This window comes from Fusarium phalaenopsidis (assembly GCF_050370095.1).
Source record: "Fusarium phalaenopsidis strain FUZ10S chromosome Unknown contig_32318, whole genome shotgun sequence".
Taxonomy (NCBI): domain Eukaryota; kingdom Fungi; phylum Ascomycota; class Sordariomycetes; order Hypocreales; family Nectriaceae; genus Fusarium; species Fusarium phalaenopsidis.
In genome coordinates this window covers 558,611-572,911 of record NW_028145398.1, presented here as the reverse complement: position 1 = coordinate 572,911, position 14,301 = coordinate 558,611, and the positions used below count along the sequence as shown (strand labels likewise).

General features: G+C 50.6%; 4 protein-coding genes across 4 annotated transcripts; 2 read left to right on the top strand and 2 right to left on the bottom strand.

The window, feature by feature from the left end:
• Positions 1–697: 697 nt before the first annotated feature.
• Positions 698–1,935, top strand: LRP88_12541 (NmrA/HSCARG family protein; the record flags this gene model as incomplete). Its single annotated transcript, XM_083248934.1, has 5 exons — positions 698–745; positions 810–1,346; positions 1,421–1,502; positions 1,553–1,809; positions 1,864–1,935. 5 exons carry the CDS (start codon positions 698–700, stop codon positions 1,933–1,935), a joined length of 996 nt encoding a protein of 331 aa, XP_083095389.1.
• A 1,570-nt stretch (positions 1,936–3,505) lies between these two features.
• Positions 3,506–4,248, bottom strand: LRP88_12540 (GDSL lipase/esterase; the record flags this gene model as incomplete). The annotated part of the gene is made up of 2 exons (XM_083248933.1): positions 3,506–3,659; positions 3,722–4,248. 2 exons carry the CDS (start codon positions 4,246–4,248, stop codon positions 3,506–3,508), a joined length of 681 nt encoding a protein of 226 aa, XP_083095388.1.
• Positions 4,249–5,472: 1,224 nt separating this feature from the next.
• LRP88_12539 (MFS transporter) lies at positions 5,473–7,167 on the bottom strand (the record flags this gene model as incomplete). Its single annotated transcript, XM_083248932.1, has 2 exons — positions 5,473–6,846; positions 6,931–7,167. 2 exons carry the CDS (start codon positions 7,165–7,167, stop codon positions 5,473–5,475), a joined length of 1,611 nt encoding a protein of 536 aa, XP_083095387.1.
• Positions 7,168–8,071: 904 nt separating this feature from the next.
• On the top strand, positions 8,072–8,945 carry LRP88_12538 (uncharacterized protein; the record flags this gene model as incomplete). Its single annotated transcript, XM_083248931.1, has 3 exons — positions 8,072–8,533; positions 8,603–8,805; positions 8,870–8,945. The coding sequence occupies 3 exons, from the start codon at positions 8,072–8,074 to the stop codon at positions 8,943–8,945; spliced, it is 741 nt and encodes a 246-aa protein (XP_083095386.1).
• Between the last annotated feature and the right edge of the window lie 5,356 nt (positions 8,946–14,301).

Sequence of the window (14,301 nt, the reverse complement as noted above, 5' to 3'; positions counted from 1 at the left end):
TGAGGTGTGAAGGGCTAGCCAGTGGTTTACCACATGTGATATTTAAGCCAAGAGTGACATTCATATTTAGCACTAGGGCCTTGATTTGGTGAGAGACACATCTGCTCAACTTTGATCCCAAAGAAGCCAGACACGTCCTCTAGCAGCTTGACCGCCATCACAACGAACAATCCTTGCCGCCTTCGAAGTGAGTTGGCTCCAATCACGCGCAGCTAGGTGAAGAGATGGCCGCATTCTCCTAAGATCCACGAATAATTTGCAAAGCGCCTAGGTGGAAGGGGGCCCAACAGTGTCAACTCAGCATCACTCATTGGTAATGCACAGCCACAACTATCACGACATAACCCCACTAAAAAGAGTTCCGTGTGCTTCGTCCGTAAAGGCCGTGCTGTTAACCGAGCTTTTATTCAATTGCCCCGAGTTCTCCATTGCCGGCGTATTAATCGGGCCGCTTCCTGATATCATCGATCTATCCCTTATCACTAAGCTTTCTGAAGGGATCACTAATCTTGCTGCACCCATGAGGAGAACTACAGCCAAGGCGGGACGGCGACACCAGTTCCTCCGAGCTACTGGACAAAAACGATTCTTCGTCCGATACGACAATATAGAAATAGCATAAATATATTTTTGTTGTTTCCTTGTTCTGATATTTCATGTAGCAATCATTTCAGACTCTTCTTTCAACCAATTCAATATGGCGAACAACAAGATTATCACGGTGGTCGGTATTACCGGAAAGCAGGTAAGAATGCCACGATCCTAATTTGAACTGGTGGCGATAAGTCTTGCTCACCTTGATGTAAAAGGGTGCCTCTGTTGCCGATGTGTTCCTTCAAGAGGGAGGTTGGCACGTCCGTGGCGTTACACGCGATCCGGCCAAGCCGGAGAGCCAAAAATGGGCTGCTAAAGGTGTTGAACTCGTCAAGGCGAACTTGAACGACGCTGCCTCCCTCAAAGCCGCATTTGCAGGATCAACTGTGGTATTTGGAGTCACTGACTTCTGGGGGATCGTCGGCGATCCAGAGGTCCAAAAGCGAGCCCAAGAAGCTGGCCGTCCAGTCAATGTGCTAGCCTACGACCTCGAAGTGCAGCAAGGTCGCAACATTGTTGACGCAGCCTTTGCGACTTTGGAGACCATCGACAGATTCGTGCTCTCGACGCTCTCCCCCACCAAGAAGTTGAGTAAGGGAAAGTATACACACAACTTTCACTTTGATGCCAAATGGGAAGCTGTCGAGTACCTGAAGGCTACATACCCGGCCCTGGATAAGAAAACGTCGTATTTGCAGGTAGCCTTGTATCTTTCAAACTGGAAATTTTCTCCGCTTGGGAGGCCCACCAAAGTAAGTCTACCACCCTCCCGCGCATAGTTGGTGTTGGCGTGAGATGTTACGAGTGGACACTAACCAGGCGGCAGCAACCCGATAATACATTCGTCTGGAGTCTCCCAGGAGACCCTGACGCCCCAGTAGCGCAAGTTGATGCGCGCCACGACACTGGTAAGTATCTCAACGCGTTGGGAGAATACATAGCTGAAAGGGCTCCATAGGCCTATTCGTCAAGGCTCTCACCCAAGTTGAGCCCGGGAAACACCTTCTGGGTGCTTCAGGCTTTTTAAGTTGGAATGAGTTCACCGCTCTGTGGAGCAAAGTCCATGGTGTGCAATGCCGCTTCCAGCGTCTGGACAGGGCCGTTCTCGAAAACGCGATTCCCGGAGGCGTTGGGGAGGAACTGGCCGACATGTACGAATACATCGGAGACTTTGGATATCACGGTGGCGATCCGAGTGTTATTTTCCCCGCCGACGTGAGTACCCCAGTCCCCCAGGCGAGCCATCAAATTAACAATGTAAACAAATAGCTGGGAGTGGACGTTCCATTCACCACTCTTGAGGAGTTCATCAAGAAGGAAGATTGGTCAGAAGTGCTTTAAGTTAGAGGGGTAAGCCCTCATAGTGCACCTCACAAGGCCATCGAAATCATGTTCTACGTGGAATATTGCTGAGTGAAGGCGCCCGTCATCAACTTGAGGAGGCGGATCTGGTGGTTTGTTATCTCTAGCTTGGTGTATCTGTAGGCCTTGGCTGCTCTGAGCCAGTTGCTATTAAGCTTGAGTGTGTGAGGTTAGTTGCGATGCAGCACTTCATATCAAAGATTGAGATATCCCGGTCTTCTGGCTCAGTTATCCCATCGAGGGCCGGGCTTCAACCATAACAGAGAACAAAATATCAACACTTTATAGCATTATAACCTAATGCTAGCACAGTGGCCTCTTTTTAGTCTTTCTATTGCGTGCATCAGAAGACTCTTTCAACAAACGATAATGCGTTGCCGTAGGTCGGCTTCTCAAATTTCGAGCGGCAGACGGATAACAATGAACGACCGAGGTTGGAAATGGAAAGACATGATGGAGGCCGCTGGTTAGATAAGCTCCAAGTTGACTCTGGTTGAGCGATAACCCCCATGCTCTCTAATCCGCCCGGCTCGGTAACCGGTCCCAACCTGGCGGGTGTCATAGGTGCACATTCATTCTGAGCCCCTCTCAAGCTTATGCAATGCGCATTCAAAGCAATATGATCCGGCGTCGGTCATGACAACTCCCGCACCAGAGAGATCCAGAGCAACGTTTACCTTGACACGATCAGAAAGCATGCGTGTGACCTGGATGTCAGTTCGGGGCAATATCAAGCTCCAGTCCTCCAACATATTCTCAAATCCGTATACTCTAGCAGCCGTCTCCGCCATATTTTCCGGATTTGGGTTACAAGTATAAAAACAGAAGGAGGAACGGGAGTTGAAGAGAGACAAGAGTGCCTCTGTAGGGTCAAAGACGGGCATAATAACTCCAGTAGACACCAACGTCATGAACCGGTATACAGAGTCGCTTTCTCGGCAAATGGCGATGCTGAGTGAAAGTTTCGAGCCATCTTCTTCTTCGTCTCCCGTGAAGGCTTTGGCCGACTCGTCGTTGCCGTTGCCTTCCGATGTCCCTTCACACCGCATCAGCGCAGTCTTCGGAAATGCCCTGAATGCCACTTTCATAGAATTCAAGGTTGAAGCAGCCTCCTAGCTATATCTCGCAAGCCAAGCTGACTCATCGCTCTACGGCCACATAAGCACCATTGTGCATAGCAACAGGCTGGGTTCCACCAAAGGATGGGCCGCTCTCAGGATAGATCCGATAGGGTATGCCGGCAGTCATGATTTGTGTACCCCTGTCGACGGAGGACGGAAAGACCAGCGGTCACGGCGTGTTCGGGCCTCAATACCCCGATGGCCTTCGTTGTGCCCCAGACAAACAAGGGATCATGCGGGGGCAGTTGGTCTAAGTTCCGGGGTAGTGCGGGGCGTGGTCATTAGAGAGACCTCGGCTGATGCTAAAATGGTAACGTTTTTATTGGAAACGGCCAAAGATGGTGCGACGTCCGGAACTCTGGAATCAAATTCCTCCACCCACCCATGATAGTCTATGTTATGCGCTCCTGTTACAGCTATCTCTGTGCTCAGCTGACCGATTTTCCCGCAGCCAACTGCTCAGAGATCTTCTTGGCCAGTATTTGGTGGAATCCTTGTGTAGGATGAGCGCCATCGATATACATGTACTCCAGCGCGTTGTACTCGCAAGCATCTGATTTGAACTCAGGCACAGATGTACCCCTAGACATCACATCATTAGCCCGAAATTACAACAAGAAACAGACGATGAATAGTTGACTTACGACTTGTAGTCAGCGCAGAAGCTGTTACTCTTGTAAATGGCGGTGTCGGGGAATTGGGAGGGGTCTTCGGTGACGGCAGTGATTAACGGAACGATATCAAAAAAGAAAAAGGTGCTGTGAGCCAGCTTGCGATCCAGCTGTCGCACGAGCTTGTAAAGCTTCTTATTCCAGCTCTGAGATGCCGCCTCCAGTTGCGGAACAATATCTTTGGGCCTGTTGTTGGGGAATAGAGACTGCGGTGGCGTGGAAATGAAAAGGAACTGCCGAGCACCGGTCTTGTACATGTCGAGGGTGAGTTCACGGATGCGTGCAATGATAGCAATTATCTTCTCCTCCTGGTCGACGTCGTTGATAGTCCGGTAGATATCGTTGATGCCAATGAAGATGGCATAGAGTGTATCCTTCGGCGGAAAGAAGCCGGGCTGCTGGCTGGAGTAGACCTCGAACTTCTCATGAACTTGAGTATCTACGTCATTCGGTCCGGTCGTCACAATGTCCTTATCCGTGACAGCACCGCCCACGGCCATGTTGTAAAGCAACACAGATGATTGGTTGTACTGTGTGGTTAAGTAAATAGGCCACATTTTACCGTTAGAACTCGTCTTGCCGGTATTTCCGAGAGGGTTAGAGATTGAGGGCTGAATGCCTGAGGTATTGAATCGAGTATCCGTCCATGAATCACCGCTGAAGGAAAGGTGAGAAGGAAAACGACATAAACCTGGCCAACAGTTGACTCACAAAGTAACGATATTTCTGATGTTCTCGAAGTTGAAACCTCGATGAGCTATTCGCTCGAAAGGCGGTGCTGCTGTAGCACATGGCAGCACGCCAGTAAGAGCAAGTAACCCAAACAGCTTCATTTTGAAAGCTTGTCGTAGACGAGATAGGATAAAGGCCGTAGAGGATGACATCGCGTTAAAAAGACTTGTGCGGGCTCTGGCTGCTGAAATAGTAGACCCATCTTGAGTCTCGGACATAGATGCCCCGAGGAAGAGGCGGCTAACTCACTTCCGGAGTAGGACCCTTGTTGCGACCAATTACGCTTAACCGACCTAGGAGATTTGTCCGCGTTGACTTGCCTGCCTGCTACTCGGCTGGCTGGCTTCCAACACGGCCCCGCTATGTGTAGACGAACTTGATAGGTCTCTCGCCCTTGCCAGCTTTTCCTTTTAACTATTATCATTTACTATCCCGTAACAGAGGCTCTTGCTAGCTGCTTGCTCGACGTAGTGGGTTGAATTACAAGTCTAAAGACTAATTAAGATGCCATAATCAGCGTCTAGAGACCCACCAAGTTTTGCCAGTTTGCTGCGTGGTTACAGTAACTCAACAACTATGGCACCGACGAAGCCCAGACTCGAATGGAGTCCCCACAAGAGGATGAGAACTAGCATGATGTACAAACTTGGTATTATTGAAGCAGGCATCATGGTATTCGTCCCATTTGAAAACGGCGTCAACACCTTAAACCGCCTAACATCCCCTCCCTGAAGATAAGATACATACCATTAAATGCCTCAAGATGCAACAAGATGGAATAACTAAAACAGAAGACCCCCAAGGTTTGACTGAGGGTTGAAATGCCTGGCTTTGGAGGATTGAATATGGCCACACACATCACCACGATCCTTGATGGGGTGACATTCCAGACCAGGCTAGGATCAAGTTGGCAGGGCGATTGACAACACCTCAAAGATCAGGATCTTACTAGGAATGAGTACGGCGCTGCAAAACAAATTTACATGTATAGCCTAAGCAGCCGCCCTTCCCCTGGTCTCAAACGGCAAGATAAGAAAGACCACACCAGCAATAACAAACAAAGCAGCCGATATCCACACCGGCAAGTCCGTCTCGATTCCCACGTAGGCAGCAATAATAGGTGCCATAAGCCCACTGAGCCGATTAAACATAGCAACAAGTCCATTCGCCGTGCCTCGGATGGGCGCAGGGAACAGCTCAGGGGTGTACGAATATAGGAGACCATAAACGAGATTCTGAAAGAATGCAATCGCGCAAGTGAATCCAATGATACCAGCTTCTGAATTTGCTCTGGTGAAAAGAAAAAGGAAGACACCAGTTCCGATGCAGGCAAAGGTTCCCGTGCCTTTGCGCCCGATCTTCTTCAGATCGACGGTGAACCCACCGAGGAGGGAAGCTGGTATGCCGCACACAGCCTGGATGGCGTAGTTGCGATATGTCTTCTCCAGAGAGGAGCTGCCTTGGTTGACGCCCTTGTTCTCAAGGTAGATAGGAATGAAGGAGTTGTAGAGAGGATAGGCCATGCCAATAGAACACCACAAGAAAAGCATAAGGGAAGTAGATATGGCAATTTGAGGGCTGGCAAAGAGGGAGCGGATCTTGTCGGGCCTGAATTTTTCCATGTTTCGCTTGATTATGTTCCGGTGATTGACGTTGGGTGCTTGGTCTTCAGCTACCGTGCTGTTGTTGTTGTGGTTGTTCAACTCGGCGTCGATGGCTTCAAAGTGCGAGATAGTAAGCCAGGTTGTGGTCTTGTTCCTGGCAGCAACCTTCTGAACGACATCCACAGCCTGCTGATCTAGGCCCTTGCCTAAGAGATACTTAGGCGTTTCATGAACGCGGAAGAGAAGACGCATCAAGAACAAGACCAGTGTAAGACCGCCGAATGTCCAATACGTGTATCTCCAGCCGAGGTTATCCTCGAACCGACACTCTCCAGCAGGAAGACCAGATGGGCACGAGTAGTTCGCAATCAGAGGCCATGCAATCAATGCCGCAACAGCTTGGCCAACGGACCAAAAGGCGGACTGCATGGTGAGGAGGTACTGATGCGTGGCCGGGATGAACTCGAGGAAGATGGCACTATCGACGGGCTGGTTGCCTCCCGTGCCAACACCGATGATGGCGCAGAATGTGGCGATGGCGACAAAGTTGGGGCTCCCAGCGTCGACCAGTCCGGCGACGGAAGACAGGAGCAGGGTGATGTTGAAGGCGAGACGGCGGCCGATGAAGTCGGCCGTCATTGGCCACATCGAAGAGCCGACGACAAGGCCGGCGTATTTCGCCACCGTGAGAAAGGCGATTCTCTTGACTGCGAACTCGTTCCGGACTGGGGCACTGATGATGGTGATGGCTTGCATCCAGAACTACTCAGTCAGTGAAGGAGCATTGGTAGGACAAGGGACTCTCACATTATCCACAAACCAGCCAAAGCCTGTCATTGCAAAGACCTTCCATTGGAAAGATCCCATTCCCATATCGATGAGAGCCTGATTCATAACGGCAACTTTCCTCTCGTATACCGCATCCGCTCCGGACGGAATAGCACGAGTGTCGATGTCATGATAGTCTCGGTCTTCAGCGACGTCGATCTTGCCAATAGCTCGAGACTCGTTGGTCAAAGTCCTCTCATTGGGGGACATGACTTCTGGAATCTTGACGTCTTTGTTCATGTCAAAATTCTGCATGGTTACGGGTCAGAGGCAGTGTTGAGAAGCGAGATGTGAGAAGATGAGGATGGGTGTGTATGTTGCTGATGGGAAGAATCGTTCGAAACAAGAGCTCCTTGCGCCCTCATATCTATACTGGTTATCAACACCAACAAGGCCCTAAGTTATCATGGCTGAAGCTGGGGTTTGCGGGGAGTGCCTAGCCAAACCGAGAGTCGTCTCCATCCCGAGTCAGCTCCGCTTTTTCTTACCGAAAAGCTCAGCCTAAGATAGCGGCTAGGCCAGTGGGCGCTTCGAATCCCCCAGATACGGTATAGCGTGCTCGCCCCCAGATAAGTGACTGGCGACCGTGGTATACTGTACAACGCATTTTAGGGGGATGGAAAGTCTGTGTCTCAATTTGGCCCCTTGACAACGAGCAGCTATGTCAGCGCTTCAGATACGTAGCGTACCCTCGAAGCGATAGCGCGCACCATCTCGCCGGGGACATTGCTGAATCTTGCACTCAACATCATCGGAAGCTCTTGGCCGTCTCCACAGGTTGTCGACTCCGAGAAGCCGAGCGCGTCTCGAATCCCCCAGATACGGTATAGCGCTACTCGCCTATCCAGCATCATGGAGATATTCTCTGGGGTGCACTGACCGAGAGATGGGATTTTGCGGGGGAGAGGTGATCGTGTAAGTTACTATGCTCTCGCCTTCGTTATCATCACGACGAATTACGAAAGTGAAGCAGTGACACAGCGCGTCTAGAATAACCTCTTTTGGGAAAATAGTCCCCCAGAACAGCTATCTATATAAGAAGGTAAGTTTGGCTTGTTCAGCATCTTATCTGTTCACCATCAACGCCAGCTTCCAATTCTAGTATCAGTACCCCTGCCTTTTTCGAGTCATTGACTCTGCAGTCCAAGACACAACCACCATGGCTCCTTCAGCTCTTATCGAAACTCCCCTTGCCCAGAGCGCCCAGCAGTTTGCTTCCTCGAAGCAGGGATCCGGTGTGCAGTTCAGTCCAGCCAAGCACCTGACCTACTCTCCTCCTTCGTTTATCTTGACCATGAAGGACCTTGCCCTTGAGCCTACTGCACTGTCGCCAGTTGCAACAACAGAGCCGTTCCCGTTGCTCTCCCATGAGGCTGTTCTGCAGCATCGACGAGATCTCTTCAGCAAGGATGGTCTTGACAACTGCCTCCACCACACCCGCCCCGGTTCCGTCCAGATTCGCGGCATGGCTCCTCGCTATGCTCCGTTCATTCATCAGTTCTGGCATTCCCCCGAAGTTTTGAAGATTGTCAGTGACATTGCTGGCGTCGAGCTCGTTCCAGCTATGGACTATGAAATCAGCCATACCAACGTCCAACTTGGTCCGGGTGGGCTTGACGCTGTCAGAAACACCACAGTCGAACCCCCCGAGGCCACCGCAGAAGCCATCAAAAAGTTCGAGCAGGACAAGCCCAAGAAACAAGAGGTCACGGACCAGACAAAGCCAATCATCGAGTGGCACAAGGACTCCCACCCCTGGGTCTGCGTCGTGATGCTTTCAGATGCTAGACACATGTCTGGTGGCGAGACGGAGCTTATGAAGGGTGACGGGACAACCCTCAAGGTGAAGGCGCCACAAATGGTAAGTGAAACATCTTGCTCATGCACGATGCGGTATTAAACGGTGTGTAGGGCTGCGCTGTTCTCCTCCAGGGCCGCTACATCACGCATACAGCAGCACCTGTGACCAACATGCCGGAACGAGTCACCATTGTCACATCTTTCCGGCCAAAGAACCCCCTGCTCGTGGATGACACCACCAACAAGAACGTCAGGAACAAGTCTCACCTCACCGAGCTGTACTACCAATGGACGACATATCGTCTGGATGTGATTGCTCAGCGGGCTCGTATCGCTGCAGATGCCCTCAAGGAACGATACGCAAAGAATGTCGCAGAGTCAGATGCTGAGGGCAAGGCTGGCTTGTGTAGAGTCGAGACTGTCAGTCCGGAAGAGATAAAGAAGTGGTCAGAGGAGATGATCCAGTACATCCGGGACACGACTGAGGAGATGGGGCTACCTCTACAGTAGCCCCGAAGGGTCTTCGCATTCTTTGCACTCCTTTGTTAACTATTCAGCTTACGAACGTATCATGAAGCATTGGCAACAGTGGCATTTGTCATGGAGAGTGAAAGTTGGCAAAGGGAAATCGCCGCTACCCTCATTTCCCCCCCCCCCATCTCTTTGAGCGCTCGTTTTTGCGATTTTTAAACTAGCCTCACTTAGAGCTTTGACGACAATGGAACTAGATGGCAATTCTAAGCTGTAAGAAGTAAAAGCAACATTTGCGTTGAATCTATATCCTTCTGAGGTTGTGATAGGTACCTATCCTGGGAAACTCGGCGGTCATCATGCTCCCATGTAACTGTAGAGAAAAAAAGGTGCACCGTTGATTCTGCTCAAGTCAGCTACTCAGCACTTGCTATCGGTACAGAAATCGCCCCAAAAGGTGCGTGAGATGAGATATCACATGGCTTTGTCTTTCAACTCCTACAAATGGCCTAACCAGTGAAAACTTGCTTGTGTCATGTCTCACCTACGGGCAAGCCGAAGGTTGTCACACATTTCCTCCTTTGATGCCTTGCCACCGTACCCTGCTCCCTTATCTTCCGGCTTTGCGGGGTAGCAGGGGCGCTAATCGATGACTCCACTGATAATCTAGGGGGCTTGGTAGCCTCATCACTCAACCTCAACTCTCCCCTCACATCACGTCTTTGGAATCAATTAGGAAGCCTCTGGATCTGCAGAAAGTCATCTTCTTTATGTCTCAAGCCCCTCTCATTTGACAACGTTAAAGATGGAAACAAAGCAGTGCCAACGCCGGTCTCGGACAGGGTGCTGGACATGCAGGAATAGGTACGCTATCGCCAGTCTGCGTCAGCGAATCTTGACTCATCTATCACAGGAGAAAGAAATGCGACAGTACCACATTCCCATGTGGTAATTGCCGACGGCTGGGCTTGGATTGCAATACCGAGACCAAGCTTGTCTGGGAAGATGATTCTCGCAGAGCGGGGATGAAGAGGAGAGGTCCATCCAAATTCCCCAACCGTACCAATAACCCCGAACCTATGGCCGGCCAGCCTAGTTCGCAAAGAGGAGATCACAGCCCATCTGCTTCGAGTCCCAAATCAGTCAGAGTCTTGTCATTTTCCAGCCAGTCTGACCAGGAAATGGGCCTACAGCGCCTCTGCCAAATCTCAGAATGGCCCTTCGAACTCGATCCTATAGAGTCACACGCTCTCGACCACTACATCCAACGCTTCTCCAGGACATACCCAACCTGCGCTGGCCCTACTAACCCATTCTTACGAATCTTCCTTCCTCTCTCAATGCAAAGTCGGGTAGTTCTGGATGCCGTTCTAACTCTCAGCTGCGTTCAGAGCTGGGAGCACGGAAGCTTCGCCATGGAAAGACCCATGCTGTTCTTCCGATACAAGGCTCTCCGTGGTTGTCGGGAGCTTATCGAATCGGTTATAAACAAATCTGGGGTCCAGAAGGAGGTCCAGTCAGCCTCAACTATGGATGTCATCCAAGTTGTGGCATCTCAGGCAGCAACTATCGATGATGGCGATATAATGCATCTCCTCGCCACATGTGTCCTTATGATTCTTTACGAGAAGCTCAGTGGGGAACGGCAAGAAAACGTGACTGCACATCTACGATTCTTTGCACGGCTCTTCCCGGATCGGCTGTTTCTAGCCATTGCAAATGGAAATCCTGTCGACAACTCCAGGTGGCAGTGGAACGAGGCCATGGCCTTTCTCTCTAGCCTTTTCCTCTATAACGATCTCGTCAGGTCAACCTCGCTCCGCACTTCGACGCTTTCAGACTTTTATATTAGACACGGTGACCCCGGATCGCGCTTCGAATTCCCCAGGATCATCGCCAGGCTAAGTGCCGGCGACCTATCAGTAACAGATAAAGAGATCGCAGTTTGGGATGGACGGTTGGATTGGTTTCCAAGTTTCGCGCTCGATACGCCTGACAGAAGCGAATTCTGTGGGAGGCTTCCAGTTGCAGAACCAGCCTTTGTTCTAAATCCGTACTTCCGGCGACTTGAACACTTGGCCCGACCAGAGACCTGGAACGAGCAAGACATCGTCTCGGAGCTCTACCGCGTAGCAGCCTCAGTCTACCGAAAGCAAAAACTTGTAGACCGGTGGTTCTCATTCGGCTATGACCACCGAGAGCTAGACGAAAATGATTTGGAGATGGGAAATCTTCCGTCGTGGGGGATTGAGCTACTTCGTTTGTTGTCACCCGTCTCGCCCTATGATAATACGCTTTTATGGCCTATCTCTATCATTGCAAAGGAACTCACAGATGAGATCGAACGTCAGTTCGCCTTGAATAGGGTCGAATCATTAGAGAAACGGTTTAGCATGAAGCATTTTAGCGATGTGAGGGGGTATCTTGTTGCTAGTTGGATGGCAAAAGATGAGGGCATTATTAGCGCATACGAGCAGGCAGTTCTTTTTGGCTAGAACTACATTCTTGGAAGCTTTGACAGTAAAGCCGTCATCATTTTCACCGCTGCAAATTGTGGTATAGACGCCCCTTTTATCAAGTTGCCAGCCAATTCGCCAGTTCGTAAAAGCATCAATTAAGTTTTTGCTTCTTCGACTGCTCGCCAACGCCAAACCTTCTGGCCCTTGCACGGCTCTTAAATGACCGACACTTCATGACGCAGGTTTATGCTTCAACTCCCATACGATGCTAGACCCAAGCAATGAACGAGCCTACGATCACTGTGCTATATGCCAGTAGTTGCTCCTCCAGGTGCCATGCTCACATAATCATTGAAAACTGTCGTGCTTCAGATCTCGTTTCGCCAGAGCATTTTGAGCGGCCTCGAAACACCCGCCCACATGGTTGGCGAGATCAAACGCTTCGGCGAACCACTCATCGACGGGATAGTTGTCACAGCCACCATTTTCAGTGCCTTCCTTGACTTTGAAGACCTGGGTGACATGTTTCCTGTCCAGAGCTTGCGTTATCTGCGAGAAGAAACCCAACACGATGGTGAACGTCGCTAAATACGAGCCGAGGAATGAGGAGAAGAGCTTCAGCAACATCTTGACGGATGCTGTAAGCCGAAACGAAACACGAAGCTGAACGATTGAGAAGATGGGAGAACAAGGTGAAGGAATGTAGGTATCGAGCAAAGAGACGAATTGGATGCCTTGCAAATGACGATGATATAAAGAACTTGATGGCCACGGTGTGATGTGCCATCTGGCACAACCAAGGTATAAAGCCGAGGGTCAGCACAACTGGCCGATTAGCCCACGTAATTAGATATTCAACGTGAAACCGCAATAAGAGATAGAACTGGGTGACGACACGGCCTATTGGCCCACCGTCTGATCATCTGGTCATAAAATTCTTCCTGCATTTGCCGGGCTGCGAGTTCAGCTGAAGAAGATAATAACTCACTTTGCAGGGACTAGTAAACCGCAACCAACAAACTATCCAGAGAACGCATCTGCTATGGGATGCGGCCATATTGTCAAAGAACACGATAACAACCAACAAAACCACATGAGCTGTTCGGGAAAAAGAGATTGGGGCTAGCATCCACTCGTAGTGCATAAGTGACAGATTGAGTTATGTCCGTGCTAGATTCTCGTATTCATCATGAAGGGTCTTACCTGACACAAATTGCCAACCAACAACGCTCGCAAAATGTCTCAACTCGTCCCCGGAACCCTAAGATGTGCCTTTTGGATAAGGTGGGGCAAAACGGGGCGGGAACAAGAGTCCTTCGGTCGAGGTTGCAGTTGAAACCGCCGATATGCAGCTCCTGTTTCAACCTTAATTGCATGCACGGCCCCGAGGGTGTTGGTACGGTGTTGAGTGATAGGATTAGCATTACCAGGTCCAGGCTATGGCCTCTACCTGGGCTGACAGGCCGGAGTGATCGGCAGAAGGATGATGAGATGAATGGCTCTGCACACTTGGATAGTTGCGTCTTCCTCTCGACAAGTTACCATCAATCTATCATACATACATATACCAATGAGACGTCTTCTTGACAAGTACACTCGAATATCAAATTCGGAGCATCCCTTCTTTCACATCATTGTCACTCCTTCATCAAGCACCTTGCCTGGCTGAGAGCAATCCCTTTGCCATCATGAGGGCTTTCATCTTCAGCCCGGTTCTGTTGCTCATCAGAAATCACCTGGCCTTGGCAGCAGAATACGGCGTTGAACCGGAATGCCAGGCCGGCTTCTGCCTTTGCGGTACGGAATGCCGCGCCATTGGGCGGGATCAATCCTGCTGCCCAAAAAAGGATGGATATGCTGAGCATATTTGTGGCCCCGGTATTTCGCCTTCTTATCTGTCACGTTGCACTTGAACTATTGCTAACCCTTATCCTTAGGTAGGGCGTGCTGTGGTGCGGGCTGCTGTCGCGAAGGATGGGGGTGTGGTGACAACGAATTGTGTTTTCCGCTGATCACTCGCACTTCTTCTCTGCGGCCTGACTGGTCCACTACTATCGTTACGATAGTTAGACCCGAACCCGAGCATCCCACTACTGATATGGAAATATCTGGCACTCTGACTTATGGGCCTACCGTCTCCGCTACGCCCCCTGGTGAACCCTTGAGCAGCGAAATCACGACCTTCCCCAGATGTAGGCCTGGTCATTCCTCCAAGACCCAAGGGGAAACAACCGGGCTGGGTCCAGACAGTACCAACCATGCCTCCAGCTCTCAGACTAGCTCTCAGGCACCAGAAGGATCCACCGGAACCCTCCCTCCAACCCCAGAAGGCGATTCCTCCGATCGAACCTCTCGCACTGCCGGGGGATCATCCGAGCTACCGTCCAAGGACACAAGGACCAGTAACATGGACTCCACTGCCCTAGCTGACGCAACTGCCTCGAGTAATACCGACAAAGATACTGGTTTAGCTACTCCAACCATCATTACCAACCCAAATAGCCAAGAATCGACAATCCTTCCACCAGAGAACACTGAGATACCTGTCCCTACCACGGTTGCCGACTTGAGCGGTGCAGTGTGAACCGTCTTTCCTTCTGCAGGCACCGAAACAGAGTTTTCTACCGTCATCACCAACCCAGACGGCCAAAAATCCACT